General features: G+C 41.2%; 1 protein-coding gene across 4 annotated transcripts in view; it reads right to left on the bottom strand.

Annotated features, from left to right (window-relative positions):
- Positions 1 to 12,917, bottom strand: part of hivep1 (HIVEP zinc finger 1) — a 67,529-nt gene extending 54,612 nt beyond the window's left edge. The window contains exons 1-3 of one of the 4 annotated variants that reach the window (XM_034704535.1): positions 12,756 to 12,772; positions 12,393 to 12,553; positions 10,316 to 10,435 (exon numbers count right to left, since the gene is read on the bottom strand). In XM_034704535.1, the coding sequence (XP_034560426.1) occupies positions 10,316 to 10,355 (40 nt within the window). In that variant the 5' untranslated portion in view covers positions 10,356 to 10,435; positions 12,393 to 12,553; positions 12,756 to 12,772. Of the gene's footprint in view, positions 1 to 10,315; positions 10,436 to 11,384; positions 11,485 to 11,597; positions 11,975 to 12,392 lie in introns of those variants that run through there. The other 3 variants (XM_034704537.1, XM_034704538.1, XM_034704536.1) reach the window with 3 other exon arrangements.
- Positions 12,918 to 14,213: the final 1,296 nt, after the last annotated feature.

Raw genomic sequence — 14,213 nt, 5'->3', positions numbered from 1 at the left:
TCTCTTCACCGTTTCAAATCCCGCCTTACAACCCACCTTATTAGAACTGCATATTCACTGTAAACACATCACATGTGCATTTTATTGCATTTATCACACAGTCTTCTCTTACATGAAGTCTGTTTTATTGTTCTTGCATTAGTAAAGTGACCTTCAGTGTCTTAAAAGGTTCCCATAAATAAAAATGTATTATTATTATTGTTAGTTCTAGTAGGAGTAGTAATGCTACAATATAAGGCATGTTTCCATTTAGCTTGAGCACAAACTAATTAAAGGGAAAATATGCCACAGGATATGTTAATGTATCAACCGGATGGCCTTAAATCAGTAGAAGGTTTGCTAAGCTGTCCACAAGTCGAGTAAAGTTGTGTAAGATAACTTCAGAACTAGTCAGAGTGTTCATTTGCAGCATACGTAGAGCTGAATCGGACATTCTCCTGTTTTTTTGCACCATTATTAAATCCAGAAGTCCAATCCGATGATTTTTTCAAATGCAATCGTATAAACAGTTGAGTTGTTAAATTTATAACAAAACACCAGCATTTAAAAACCCTTAATAGATCTTAATTAAATAACTGGTTTATTAAGTATGAAGTCAGTAAAACTATCAAACACTTGAAGTCAGGTTCAATAATTGATCTGAATTTAGGAGTAAGAGAAAAAGCTGCAGGACTTTAAAGTACTCGACACCTAAAGGAACGCAAACATTTGATATTCCTCCGTGTTCCTGGCAGCAGTGAGTGTGTTGTGTGTTTCTGCAGATGTCCTCAGAGAGCGAGCGCGTCTGTCTGAAGGGGAAACCACTGTGTCTCCCCCTCAGCTGCTTAGAGACCAGCTGTTTGAGAAAAGTAAACAAAGACTGCGAGGAGGGGGGACACCAGCTCCCAACTTCCTGCATTGTTGACCGCAAACTGCGTCATAGGATCATTCCTAGAACACACACTCAGACAAAGTATACATTAACAAGCCTGAGGCAGGGTTGGATATCTGAGTATTTTCTGCATTAAAAGAGAGAGAGTGGTGAAATAAAGGGTTAAGTGAGTGAAACCTTTGATCGCTCCTGCACTGCTCCCAGGTAACCTTTATTTTGTTAATCTGTCGAGTTCCATGAATGAATCTCTCGGCTGTCCCTGGAGGGTAAATGATTCATTGAGCACCTGTGAGCAGGGTTTTTTTTTTCCACGGCGTACGTCTCAGAGGGAAAAATGGATCAGAAAATAATGCAGCTCAGAACAGCACACCGTCCCTCTGTTACTGAATTTACTATGTTTTATGCTTTTTCATGATTCAGACGCAAATACAGCCAAGAAAGCTGCAAGAGAAGCTCAGAAGATTTATCAGAAATGAGAAGAGAGTTAAAGCTTCTTCTACTCTGCGCCCTTTGTTTGTGATTCTGGAGAAAAGAGAAAAATTAAATACAAAAAAAGACAAAAAAAGAACTACAGAGGCATGCAAAACATAAAAAAGACACACAAGAAGCACAAAGAGACACTGACAGATGCACAAAAAGACACAAAACTAAAACTAAAACAACTGCAGAGAGACGAAACAGCTACAACTGAAACACAAACAGAAGAATGATGACACACACTGTCAGGAACAATGCAGTGAGACAACAAAAACACCTGTCATAATAAAGATAGGTATGGCCGTACTCAATGTTCCTTCACAAGCCCCGCCCCCAAAATGAATGCCATTCATTGCCAGGTAAACCGCTCAAACAACTCATAACAACAAACACGGTTTAACCAGGCTGTCTGCTGCCTGAGGGTGGATTAGCTTCACTAGGTCAAGACATTCTGTGTGATGGTATAAAGCACAGAGACATGGAGAGGAAGGAGCCATCAGAGGCTTCACGAGTGGTTTTCAATTACTTCAAAATCGTTGAAATTTTCACAATTTTTTTACTTGCTAAAATAAGTTAACAACATCTCCATCCTGTCATTTTGATTAGTTGTTTCGTGGATGAAAGGAGGATGGAGGAAAGGGATTTTTGTGACAGTATTTCTTCAAAGCTGTAGTTTAAATCCCATCCATGCAACAATGTAAATCATTTTTCATCCAAAAATTATATAAACAAAACCTTTGTGTGCTGTTTGATGTAAAAAAAATAAAATAAAATAAAAAGATGGTTTCAGGAAATCGGAATTGTCCAAATTGAGAAAGCAGTTTTAATTGTTCTCTACAAAAGAGATAAAGAAGACAGGGTCCGGGACGCAGACACCCTCTACTTTTAAGAGTAGGCTTTAAACTTTCCTATTTGATAAAGCTTATAGTTAGGACTGGCTCAGGCTTGGACCAGCTCTCTGTTATGCTGCTCTAGGCTTTGATTGCTGGGGGAACTGGGATCCCCTCTCTCCCCTCTCTCTGCCTATCACTCACTTAAACTCTACCTGTCCCATTAAAGTTACTAACCATAGACCTTTCTGGAGTCCCTGAGCTCCCTTGTCTCGTAGGTTCCTCTGAGTCACTGCCATAGACTTCCTGCTGCTGTGGACGTGCCAGACTCCTGCGGCTACATCTACTAACATCCGTCTCACCACTATCATTACTCTCTCTCTCTTAATTTCCTCTATCCCTCTTTCTAGCCCCAACTCGCTCTCAGCAGATGTGTGTCAAACATGAGTCTGGTCCTGCTGGAGGTTTCTGCCTGTTAAAGGAAGTTTGTCTTTGCTGCTATAACTTGCTATATACTGCAAAGTGCTCTACACCTGCTCTGTTTGTAAAGAGTCTTGGGATAACATTTGTTGTGATTTGGTGCTATATAAATAAAGATTGATTGATTGATTGACATGCAATGAGACTCAGTCACTCCTATACTCTTTAACTGTGATCACAGACGTCTTCTGAACTTGTCTTTAAAAGGACAAATGCTGATCAGGCTGTTGCTAATGGACCTGGTTGTGATTGTGTCATGTGGCTCACTAGAAGCCCCTTTTTTCATGCTTATGGTCAGCACTCACTCAACCCAACATGTTGGCTTAATTTGACTAAATTACGTTATAATCACACACCCTGCTCTGATCTGTTCTCCTGGTTCATATCTGCAGCTTCACACTTAGCTCCTGGTCTCAGCTGCTCGTGTGAGGTTTTCCATCGTCTTATTAAAGTTTCTGTCAGAAAAATTAATGTTTCCAGTCAGAGAGTGAAATGAGCACCTGCCACCTGCTGAATGCGGGCTAATGTTGGCGGTGGCAGGTGAACATTTGGAGTCAACTGCCTGCATGATAGAGAGATTTCTGAGCTTGTTCTGTTCTGTTCTGTTTCTCTTTGTTTCTTTCTGGTTGTTTTTTGGTATTTTGTGTTTACTTTGTGTTTTTATTCATCTGTTTGCAGCTGGATTGTTGTTGTCTTTGTTACTTTGTGGCTGTTTGTTCTTTTTGCCACTGTTTTGCTTCTTTTTGGTGTTTGTAAAGAATCTATTTTTACTTTAAATTCTTGCAAAATGAGTATTATATATCTGTAGTGCAAGTATCCATGTAGTGTGTGTGCAAGCAGCAGCTTTTGGGGTATTGTAGTTCTTTATTCCCCAAAAACAGATCACTATCATGATGTATTGTTTCCATCTGTTGTTATTGCTCTGTATTTGTTACTTGTTATGAACTCTGTTTGGCATAATGGAAAACAGATGAAAATTAGCCTCATGCATAACTCTGGCATATTCACATGGATCCTATGCTGAAATGTTCATTAACATGCACTGTCCCTTTAAATAAATAAATATAATTATAAATAAATAAAATAAAAGTAAATGAATTAATTACATATGAATAAATACATGAATATAATAATAAATAATACAAATAAATAAAATAAAAGTGAATAAATAAATGACATAAAAATTTATTAATTAATTAATTTAATAAAGGTGTGACAGGAGAGGGTCAGGAAGTCTGTTGCTTTAAAGAGAAAGGAAGCAAAAAAGATTTTCAAAATAAAACTATAAACATAAAAAAAGAGATGTTTTAAATATTAATTTGCTGCTGTCATATAATTATACATCCCCAAACAAGAGTTTGAATTGAAACTCTGAACTTGTCAAAGTAATAACAATTTTTTTTAACTTTTATTTTCTATAAAGATTTATCAGCTCTGCGTCAGAGTGCCAACAGAAACCGATCATTACGGGCTTCTTAAAGTCAGGATTTACTGCTGGCCTGTTTTATCTGACATTATTACTAGAACTGCCGACAAAGGATGGTTAATTGCTGAATTAAATAAAGGCCACGCTGTTTCTGGAGTTACGGCTTTAATGAAAGCAGAACTGTACACCAGCAGTCGTGACATTTTCACTTCAAAAACAACTGATGATGAATCATGTAAAGTTTCATCTTCAGCTCAGAGTGTTGATTTATAGACAGCAGGCTTGGACTCGTGCCCTCTGACATGAGCCAGCAAGAGCGCCTTAAATTCACCTGATAGATGTGGAAAGTGCAGCCAAGACGGGTAACAGAGATAAAACAGTTATGTGTCTGCGTCCTCTGACGGGAAAAAGTGTGGAACGTGACATTTCTGGAGCAAAGGAGAATGTGATCTACTGTGTCCTTTTACCCAAGTGAGACTACCGCAAGTCTCTGAGGCAGGACAGAGGTTTCCCAAATCTATACATACTGAATAAACACCAGCTCTGCATCTTTGCCAAGATTACCTCCTGCTCTGTTTTCAAGCAAAGAAAGCAGTGTGTTTACTGCTCATTTAGCTCCAAGCTGAGAGTCTTTTTAAGCGTCATGATGAGATGTCTTCAGGGCAGTTTGAGGCTGCTTTTTTTTTTATTTCTCTGAGCTCCCTGCATTTAACAGATTCTCCACAGCAGAGTCCAAACATGTGACAGCGTGCAGCGCAATTATCGCTTCCTGTCTGATGAAGGGAAAGCCTTGAGTGCAGAGGTGATGAACTGGGTCAGGCGGCGAAAAAACAAGAAGCCAAACAAATGTCTCAACAAGTTGTCAGATGATGAGGAAGTGAAACGGGTACTCCCTACAGGACTCTGAGAAACTTCTCCAGAACCGGATACTGCGAGTCACATCAAGTTCAATTACACACCGCCAAAAAAACAAGTGATGCATTTCAGGAAAAGTGAAACTAATTCTTATTCAAATTTAAGTATCTACTAAAATAACCAACACAGAAAAGATCTTTCTGTAACGAAAAATGTTGAGCGTGTCCGCTAAAAAAAATCACAGCTCAGAAAGGGACGGCCACAAAAGAATGCAAGAAACTACAAAGAGACACAAAACATGATACTAAGAGAGACATATGAGTCCAAAGAGACAGACTGAAAGCATTACAGTGCAAAATAACCACAGACACTGAAACTACACAAAACAGCTTCAGAAAATAAAACATAACAACAACATGCAATCTCTAAATAACCCAAAACTGCAAAACATCCAAGAAGATGCCCGGCAATGATGAAGAGTCAACAAAATCTGACACAACATGATACAAAGGCACAAACATTGACAGATAAAACCAACCTCAAGGACACAATTCAGCCACACACAGACACAGAATACCCAAGGATACACAACACAAACACACAACCTCAAACACATACACACAAAACATCCATTAACAGACACTAAAAGCAGAGACACAAAATGGTGTGAAACAACAACCAATGACGCAAGACAACTTAAAAAAACACAAACACAAACACACAAAGGAAGGTAAGGTTAAACCACAAAAGAGAGGGGGGAAAATAAAGACTACAAATACACACTTATTAACAACGAGGAGGTGCAAAACAAGCACAAAAGACACAAAACTTAAACAATTACAGAAAAACAACAGGTAAAGAAACACAGGACGACATCATTTAGACTACAAAGAGATGAATAATAAAAGAAAAGATGCAAAACAAAACAAAACAAAAAAACAAAAAACAACTTGGAAGACAGAGAAATAGTGAAAAGAGACATGAAACAACTTCAAAGATACAAAAAAACACAAAAATAAACAACCACAAAGAGACAAAAACAAAAGAAAACAAGCAAAAGGATACAAAACAACCTCAAAGAGACAAAGATAGATTATATTATTACAAACCGATGGAAAAACAAATATGAAAAGACTCAAATTGTATACATTAACACAAATACAACCAAAAAAAAGTTAATAAATGAAATTTCTTTCAGCCTGTGTTGTTGTTTTTTTTAGGTCCTTGTTGTCTTATAGTCTGTCTGTGGTTGTGGACTAATTTGAGTAATATGTAGCAGCTATTTATGAAGTGTCTTCTGTGCATCTTTTAAGTTGCTCACTACGCATTCATTTATTTCACAGAGTAAACAATTCTTCATATAGAGGACTGCAGATGACCTGTGCTTTTAATCTTTTCCTGTTTTAATATATTTACAAAAATGCTTCACAGACAAATAAACCGAGTCCAGAAATCTTCCATCCTGATCAAATCCCCGTTTATTAAACTGTTTCCAGTCCTGGATTTTTACCCACAAGCAAACAAAAATCCCCCTCCCTGCAGCAGCTGCAGCCTGTCGTCTGCACAGCGAGGAACAAGGGAACAGTCACCATTAAAAATAGAATCAAGTATCATTTGGCCGTCGTTTCTATCGTCCTCTGTTGGGCGATGAAATGTACTGTTCTCAAACTTAATTATTTATGTTGTTTGGCCAAGTAAGCTGAATGATGAAAAAAGAGCACAGGAAGTGTTTATATGCTGAATAAACAGAGGAATTGAGGCTCACTGCTCACACACATGAAGAAGTGTGCTGAGGATTGACTGCAGTGATGCACATTTTCACACCCAGCATGTAACGCTGCAAAATCAGAGATCTGTGAACTGCAAACGTCTGTTGACATGTAAATCTGTCAATTATCAACAGAACACAAAATTCTGAAAGCCAGTTGGTGCTCTGTGTTAACATGGGAGACGCTGCAGCTTCAATATGCTGCCTCATACTCGGACTTCAGTTAAAACCTTGTTTTCCTTAAAGGTAACGATATCTTCCAGCATGGTGATGAACACGTACACCAATACTATTTGAATACATGAATCATGTTCCATATTGATTACAGCAGACGTGACATAAACAGAGCCAGTGATCCAAGATCAAAAACTAACAATGCAGCCACAGACGCTGCTGAATGTTACCCATGCATACAAAGACAAACAGGAGCCAGCATTACGTCACAGGAGAGCTCGGGAGAAAAACAGACTCTAAATGAAATAAAACGAACACAGAGATTAAATATAGGATGGGCTGGAAGTTGCAGTGAGAAATCTTAATGTGTTTATGTCATGAGTGAAGATAAACATGTTTGACAGCAACATTAAACTAACTGTACAGTCCTGAACATACTGTGAAGATGTTTCATGACACAAAACTCTCTCATGTTTACTGTTAATTTCATGTAACAGAAGTTCCCTGACAGATCAAGCACCAAAGTTTTCTTGCGTTCCGTTTCATTTCCATGGTTTTTCACCACAACACCAAATCAAGTCCACGTGTGTGCAAATTCATACATGACATTAAAACTGATTCTAATTCTTCGTCGTTGACTCCTAGTGTGGCCACATTCAGGTTTAGCTCATTTAGACAGTCAAACGAACATGTATTTTAAGCAATTTCAATGTGTTTTATCAAACCAATATTTATGTAAAATATTTTTAATCAATAAAATGTGGTTGGATGTGGTGATATTACATTTTTTAAAATAATTTCTTGTCAAATTTCTGCCCTTAAGGGGAATTTCATTTAGTTCGAAGTGGGATTGTATGAGTAACATGTCATATGAAAGCAGCAACCTCCGGTCTCAATCTATGAAGCCCATGCGGAAGTGTTATAAACTGCAATACATCGAGAATCCGCTTGAGGCTAGCTGCAGAAACACTGGAAACCACATAGACATGAATGGTAAAAAGGCGATCTTTGCAGCATTAATAAACATGTTTACAGCCTGGTTCAAAAGATGGCTTGGCCCTACGAAGCTAATCTCTCTAATGGCACACACTGTAGGGGGGAGGGGGGGTTCTTTCTAACTCCACGATTCAGAAGATATTAAGATTACAAGTTTTTGCCCAAATAAGGACATGACTGACGTGACTCCCGGTCGGGAACACATAGCTGTTGGCTAGGAGGCTCACACTACGTCACACTCTGCCTGGTTGAGTTCCGCATTTCCAATTAGGCTGCCGCCGTCGACTGGCTTCAAAAACAGCTCTCAGGAACAGATGGGTGACGTCACGGATACTACGTCCATATTTTATACAGTCTATGGTCATATGTAATTCTATTAGCAACAATGGATGCCGATCAGCACAGCCCTTTTAATGAGAAACTGCCTGGAGAAACAGCACGCAAGCTAGGCTACAGTTAACTTCAGATGGGGCCTGTTCTGCCACCTAGTTTAGCTAATTTGAGAAACTCAAACCCACGCACTCCTCTCGGTTTAGGTTCATGCTCTACTTGGGATTTTTTCAGCACTTCACTTTGCCACCAGAAAGTCCCTTTTTTTTTAGCACTATTTGCAGACAAGGAAATAAAATAATAAAATTAGCTAACATAGCAGAATTGACCCCATCTGCAGAAAACTGTAGCCTAGCTTGCATGCTGTTTCTCCCTGCAGTTTCTCATGACAGGGGCTGAGGTGAGCCGCATCAGTTTTGGCTAGTACAAGTACAAGAGATATACAAAATCCCCATTTCAATAATAGTGAAATATCCATTTAAATTGAAGTTTATTGGGGCATTGGTGGCCTAGTGGTCTAAGCGTCCCACGTATAGAGGCTATAGTCCTCGTCGCAGAGGTTGCCGGTTCGACTCCCAGCCAGTCGACCATTCACTGCATGTCTTCCCCTCCCACTCTCTACTCCCCACATTTCCTGTCTCTCTCCAGCTGTCCTATTCAATAAAAGGCAAAAAAGCCCCAAGATATAACTTTTAAAAAAAATGAAGTTTCTTGCTTCACTGTCTTTTCAACTTTCTTAAAGAGGACTCATTTGTACCTCTGACTATTTTAGTGTTGATGGCACTTCAGCGTGTTTGAAAAGCAATAAACGGACAAGAACAGAAGTGTGAGAAACTGGGAGTGCAACATCAACCTCACCATCAACACACCCACGCCTGTTACCTGTTCACTTCACACATCTCCACCTCACTCAGATGTTTCAAGGATTTTTAAAAAAGGGGGCACGCAAGGTGAGGTCTGCTGAGGTCCAGTTTAACTTCATATGGACATTTGCTTCTTGTCTGGGTAATGCCCAGACAAGTCCAGGAGGGCACCTAATGAGTACTGATATAGACTACAACGTCACAGGGACTTTTTACTCTCTGTATCACTCCGCCTTTGCATATGTTTTAACTCCAAATTTGAACACTAGCACAAAATGTCAACAGAGAGAGGAGACAGAGGTCCATGTTGATGTACAGTCAGTGGTATAGAGACATAGGTTTATGGATGTGTGGTGTAAACAAACAAGCTACATGTAAGGCCAAACATAGTCGCACAATTCGCTCGTGGTTTCAACAGAAGTCAACAAAGTAGCCTGAAGTTTCTATCATAAAAGACAACATTTCAAGGCAAAAACCACCACTATGAAGGATGCAAATGTGATAATTTGACTTAATTTGACTAATTTGATAATATCTTATTGCCTATAGAAATAGTTATAAACTTTATAGAGATGTTATGGCCAGTAAAGGCCTCATTTTATTATGTCACATCAAAATGTAAGTAGTTACTGTCAGCCGATAACGGAGGAACAAACTTGTGGTTATCAGCTCTGCTTCAAGGACAGCTGCAGGCCGAGAAGCAACATACACACACATTTTTTGGTTACAATGCACAACAGAAAAGCTTGTCTGAAGACATGAGTATCGATTGAAGTACGCGACACCCAACTTCCAGGCCAATAGGAGTTGGCTGCTTACTTCCTGTACGCCTTTCAAGATGTATCTCTATAAAAGATTATGAAATCCATGATTCTGGGCTCATTTTGCTGATTTCCTGCGGGAGCTCTGTCATTTTGAGACCAGCACTGTACTTCTTTACATGTGACCACAATACATGTTTTCTGAGACCTGAACGAATTCTCCGGTTTTCATTCTCGAGCTGCCAACAAAAGAACTGGGGCTAACACAAGCAACAACCTATTCTCACCAAGAGGACCTTGAAGGAAATATTACTTAAGCCAAACAAACATACCTTACACCAACAGTATGAAGAGATATAATTGCCTTGTTGTCAGTAGAGACACCTGAGCAGTTCCTCTTGAGACTTCAAACAACAAATCCACAAGCAGAGACGAGAAAAGGAGAACACAGACTTGTGTGTGAGTTTCTTTCAAAAGAGCTTACCTTTTAGATTCTTCGGGTTGTTCTGCTTGGTGCGCGGCATCTTTCCCGCCCTCAGTTCACAGGTGCATCTTGGAGAACTTGGGATCTAGAGTTGACTCCTGAGCCACAGTCTTGGTGCATCTACAGAGAACACACACATATACAGTCATGTTTTGTAGTCTGGACATGAAGTCAAGCAGATCAATATGCCGGCCTTGCAGTGTGTTGAGTCGTCTGCAGCTGTCTGAGAGTCCAGGACCGAGTCTCTGATTTAGTTTATTCCTCAAACAGGTGCCTCAGCTGGACTTCTTCTCTCCTCTGTAATAATGTGCAGTGCAGTTCGGACTGCTGCCTGCTGTCAAAGGGAGGAGAGGAGGTGTGAATATGTCCCCCCTGTATCAATATAACCTCTACTGCAGCTGCTATCTGCCACTCTGATCTGGAACAAAGCACAGAGAGGTGGAGGATCCTCTCGCTGTTTATGGGAAATGTCTGATTGACATGTCAGTGGCTGATACAGGGCGCCCGCTCTTCACTTTGACGAATGTCAGTGCAGATGACGAACGATGCAAACAATAAGGTCCTGTGTGTGCTTGCGATGAACGCGCGGGCCAGCTGGGCGGCCACACAGAGGTTACTATCAGAGAAATCTCCCTGTTGAACTTCGGTCACTGCAGAAACAGGGAAGCCACCTCCACAGGGGAAATGTCTGCACTCTGATCGCTTTCGATGCCCTTTTTGTGAAACAACATATCACCATCTTAATGTGTCTCATGCAAATGTTGCTTTGTGAAGCAAAAAGGTGGGTGGTGAAGTTAAATGTTACTGAGATGTCAAACCCACAGAGCTGCCTGATGTGCATAAACAAGTGCACCAGAGAAGCTCACCTCTGCATGGAGAACAAAACCACAAAGCCATGAATAAAGACCTCCTTAACTCTGATTTTTAAGCTTCCTTCTCTTTGCATCAACCAAATGATCTCCCTTCAACTCCTCAACCTCAGCCGAGCCATGCACGGTGCAGAGAGCAGCAGCAGTCCTTCAGGAACCAGCCTTTGTTTCCCCCCTCACCAATATTACATAACACTTACTACAACTGGATGATGATTTTTTCCCCCCTCCATACAGTTGGTACATGTGGCGCTAGAGCAATGACATCATCTCACGGTGCGTTTTGGTGTAGACTCGCACTGCACCGGGTCGCATGATAAAACACACACACACACACACACACACACACACTCACACACACAGATCAGATTAGAGAACAGCAAAAACACATAGAGCTGAGATGCACACCTCACCTGGCTCCCTCAGTGATGCACAATCTGATTTCGGTGCAGGGTCGACGGCGCAGAAAAGGCGGAGGAGAGAGATGTGCACATTTCCTCTGGCGTGTTTGTCAGTCCGTCTGCCAGCCTGTCTGCTTGTCTGTGTGTGTGCTTTATGTGTGTGTGTGAGGAAACACCCCGATACTGGCCCATACACAATATAGATACGAGCCAAACATGCGCCGTTACGCGATGCGCTAACCCTGACAGCCTGGCATGCACTTGCAGGTGACTGATGAGTGATGATTCCGATCACACCTGAGGATCAACCGGAGGCATTATGTAAAGTCGAGGCAGCAGCGGCGCATTGTTCACGCAGAACCACGCACTGGCGACGTCTGAGAGTGTGTGACACTGCTGATTAATAAGTTAAATATCAGCAATTATGATTTTAAGTGATGCTGCAGGGATGTTTCTGTCCACGTTGCAGAGGGGGATGTGCGCCAAATGTAACTGGTGCATTCTTGACAAGCACGCCAGTAAGAAGAGGAAGAGTTAGGATTTAACTGCATGCAATGAAGTCAGCAAAAACAATACGTGGGAATAGCGCATTTTTTTTGAGCCTGTTGCAACACGTGAACGCCCTGTGAGAGAGGGAGGAGCCAGGGAAAACCCCTCACTGTCTCTGCAACAGCGCTCTGCTGTGCCGAGACACTTCCCCCTTATCCAACACCACCGTCACACACATGCAAATGAATCCCAACATAAGCGATGACAGTGAACACATGAAACACAGTGGAGGTAAAGCGAATAAAGCTCGGGGCTTACCTGTGGTGCGTAAAAGCAACAAAGAGCTGTGCGCAAAAGGGAGCACCGGTGAGCTCAAGTTGCCTCCCCCAGAATGAGAAAGGTTTGCTGCAGGAGTCCAGAAAATGCCCTGTTCCCCCCCTCTTCAGAACTCAAACAGAGCCTTGAAAGTTCACGACAGGCTAAACAAGGGAGAAACACAAGGCACGCAGTGTTGAAAGCATGTCCGACACTCTCAGGCAGCAGCTACCGACACCGATCTATATCAGAGTGGAGCAGAGCCCCGCTCCGGCTCCGCTTTTAGCTGGAAAATGCGCAGAAAAATAAACCAAACGCACCCAACCTGGATTTATTAATACTCACAGGTGCAGGGTTGTAACGCACCTTTTAGTGTAAAGAGGAGGGGGGGATACAGCTCTGTGTTTTCTCCCTTCACCTTCTCTCTCACTTTCTATTGCAGGAAACAGACAGGCCCACTGACGTCAACGGGGGTCCCGTCTCCGCCTCCCAGCCATCGGGTGTCTTCTCCTGGAAGAAGGAGGCTCACGACGAACCACAGCGCCTCCAACTCCTCGCTCCCGACCCTGATACAGAAATGTCACCCTCACGTTTCAGCGTCTGCATTAATCTGCATGCCCTCATTCTTTATATCACGTTCAGTGTGTGTTTAGACTCTTCTCTTTGCGCTAATTGAGGAAAATAAACGCATGTCGCTTGTCGCGTTCCCCCCCAGCACCCCCTACCCTCCCTCTCCAGTGCACATAGTTTAGGACTGACGGTTTTCCCGGAGGTTCCTTGTTGTCAGGTCACGTTGTGCCCCTCCGCCACTACCGACTGGGCTTTCCCTGCACAAAGCCGCAGCAGGGACACAATAGTGGGTCCCTCTGTAACCAGGACCGGTGCCTTTGGGGAGAAAGCAGAAAAAAAACAGTTGGCTTACAGTGACCTTCTATGGCGCCAAACAACCCCTCATCTTCAATTAACCAATGATGGAAGACGTCACGAGGAGTAAAAATTGAAACACTCTGTACAGGTTATTGCATTCAAAATTTGACTTTAGAAAATAACTTAAAGCTCCTGTAGGGAGTTTTTTTAGACGGCATTGAAACAGGCTAAAATTAACATTAACAACTCATTCTGACATGCAAATGCAAACAAGACTATTAGAAAAATAAGACAATTTATATAGTGTAACTTTTTTAATGCCTGTCACTGCCTTCAGGGGGTAGGTGTCAGATGAGAAAAATGACAGCATGGTGACGCAAACCCCTATTTTGTACTTTTTTTTCTCAACAAATCTAAGCAGGATGAGATATTTCGTCAGAAAACATAAGTAACACATGTAGATTAGATTAGATTAGATTAGATTAGATTAGATTAGATTAGATTAAAAAACTTGAATGTCCTCCAAGAGGCAATTTGTGGTACAGCACAGCTTAAAAAACACAACAACATGAAAGGTACATCAGAGACACACAACAAAAGGATCCAATCAACCCATATTTTTTATTACTACAATTAAAACCACCTCCACAGACATGACATAATATTCAGAGTAGTAGTCAGAGCCCAATGTGAACAGCAATTATAATTTAAATACAAATAAATAAATTAACATTGGTGTAATTGTAGACAACCTTAATTAGATCACTGGTGCATCTTATTTAATTGAGTTATTGCCATGGGAATGAATGAGTGACACTCTGTGCTGCTGGTCATTACACAAATGTACACGAAGAGATACGAGGTACCATTTTGTCCACAGGGGGTGCCAAAATCACCACAACAGAAACTTCCTCACAGGAGCTTTAAGTACTCCAATCAAAGTGTGCTAAAAGTCTA

The sequence above is a fragment of the Notolabrus celidotus genome, chromosome 16, assembly GCF_009762535.1.
Source record: "Notolabrus celidotus isolate fNotCel1 chromosome 16, fNotCel1.pri, whole genome shotgun sequence".
In the NCBI taxonomy this organism is placed as follows: Eukaryota; Metazoa; Chordata; class Actinopteri; order Labriformes; family Labridae; genus Notolabrus; species Notolabrus celidotus.
Note: the sequence above shows the minus strand (reverse complement) of the source record. Positions and strands in the feature narration are given on the sequence as shown.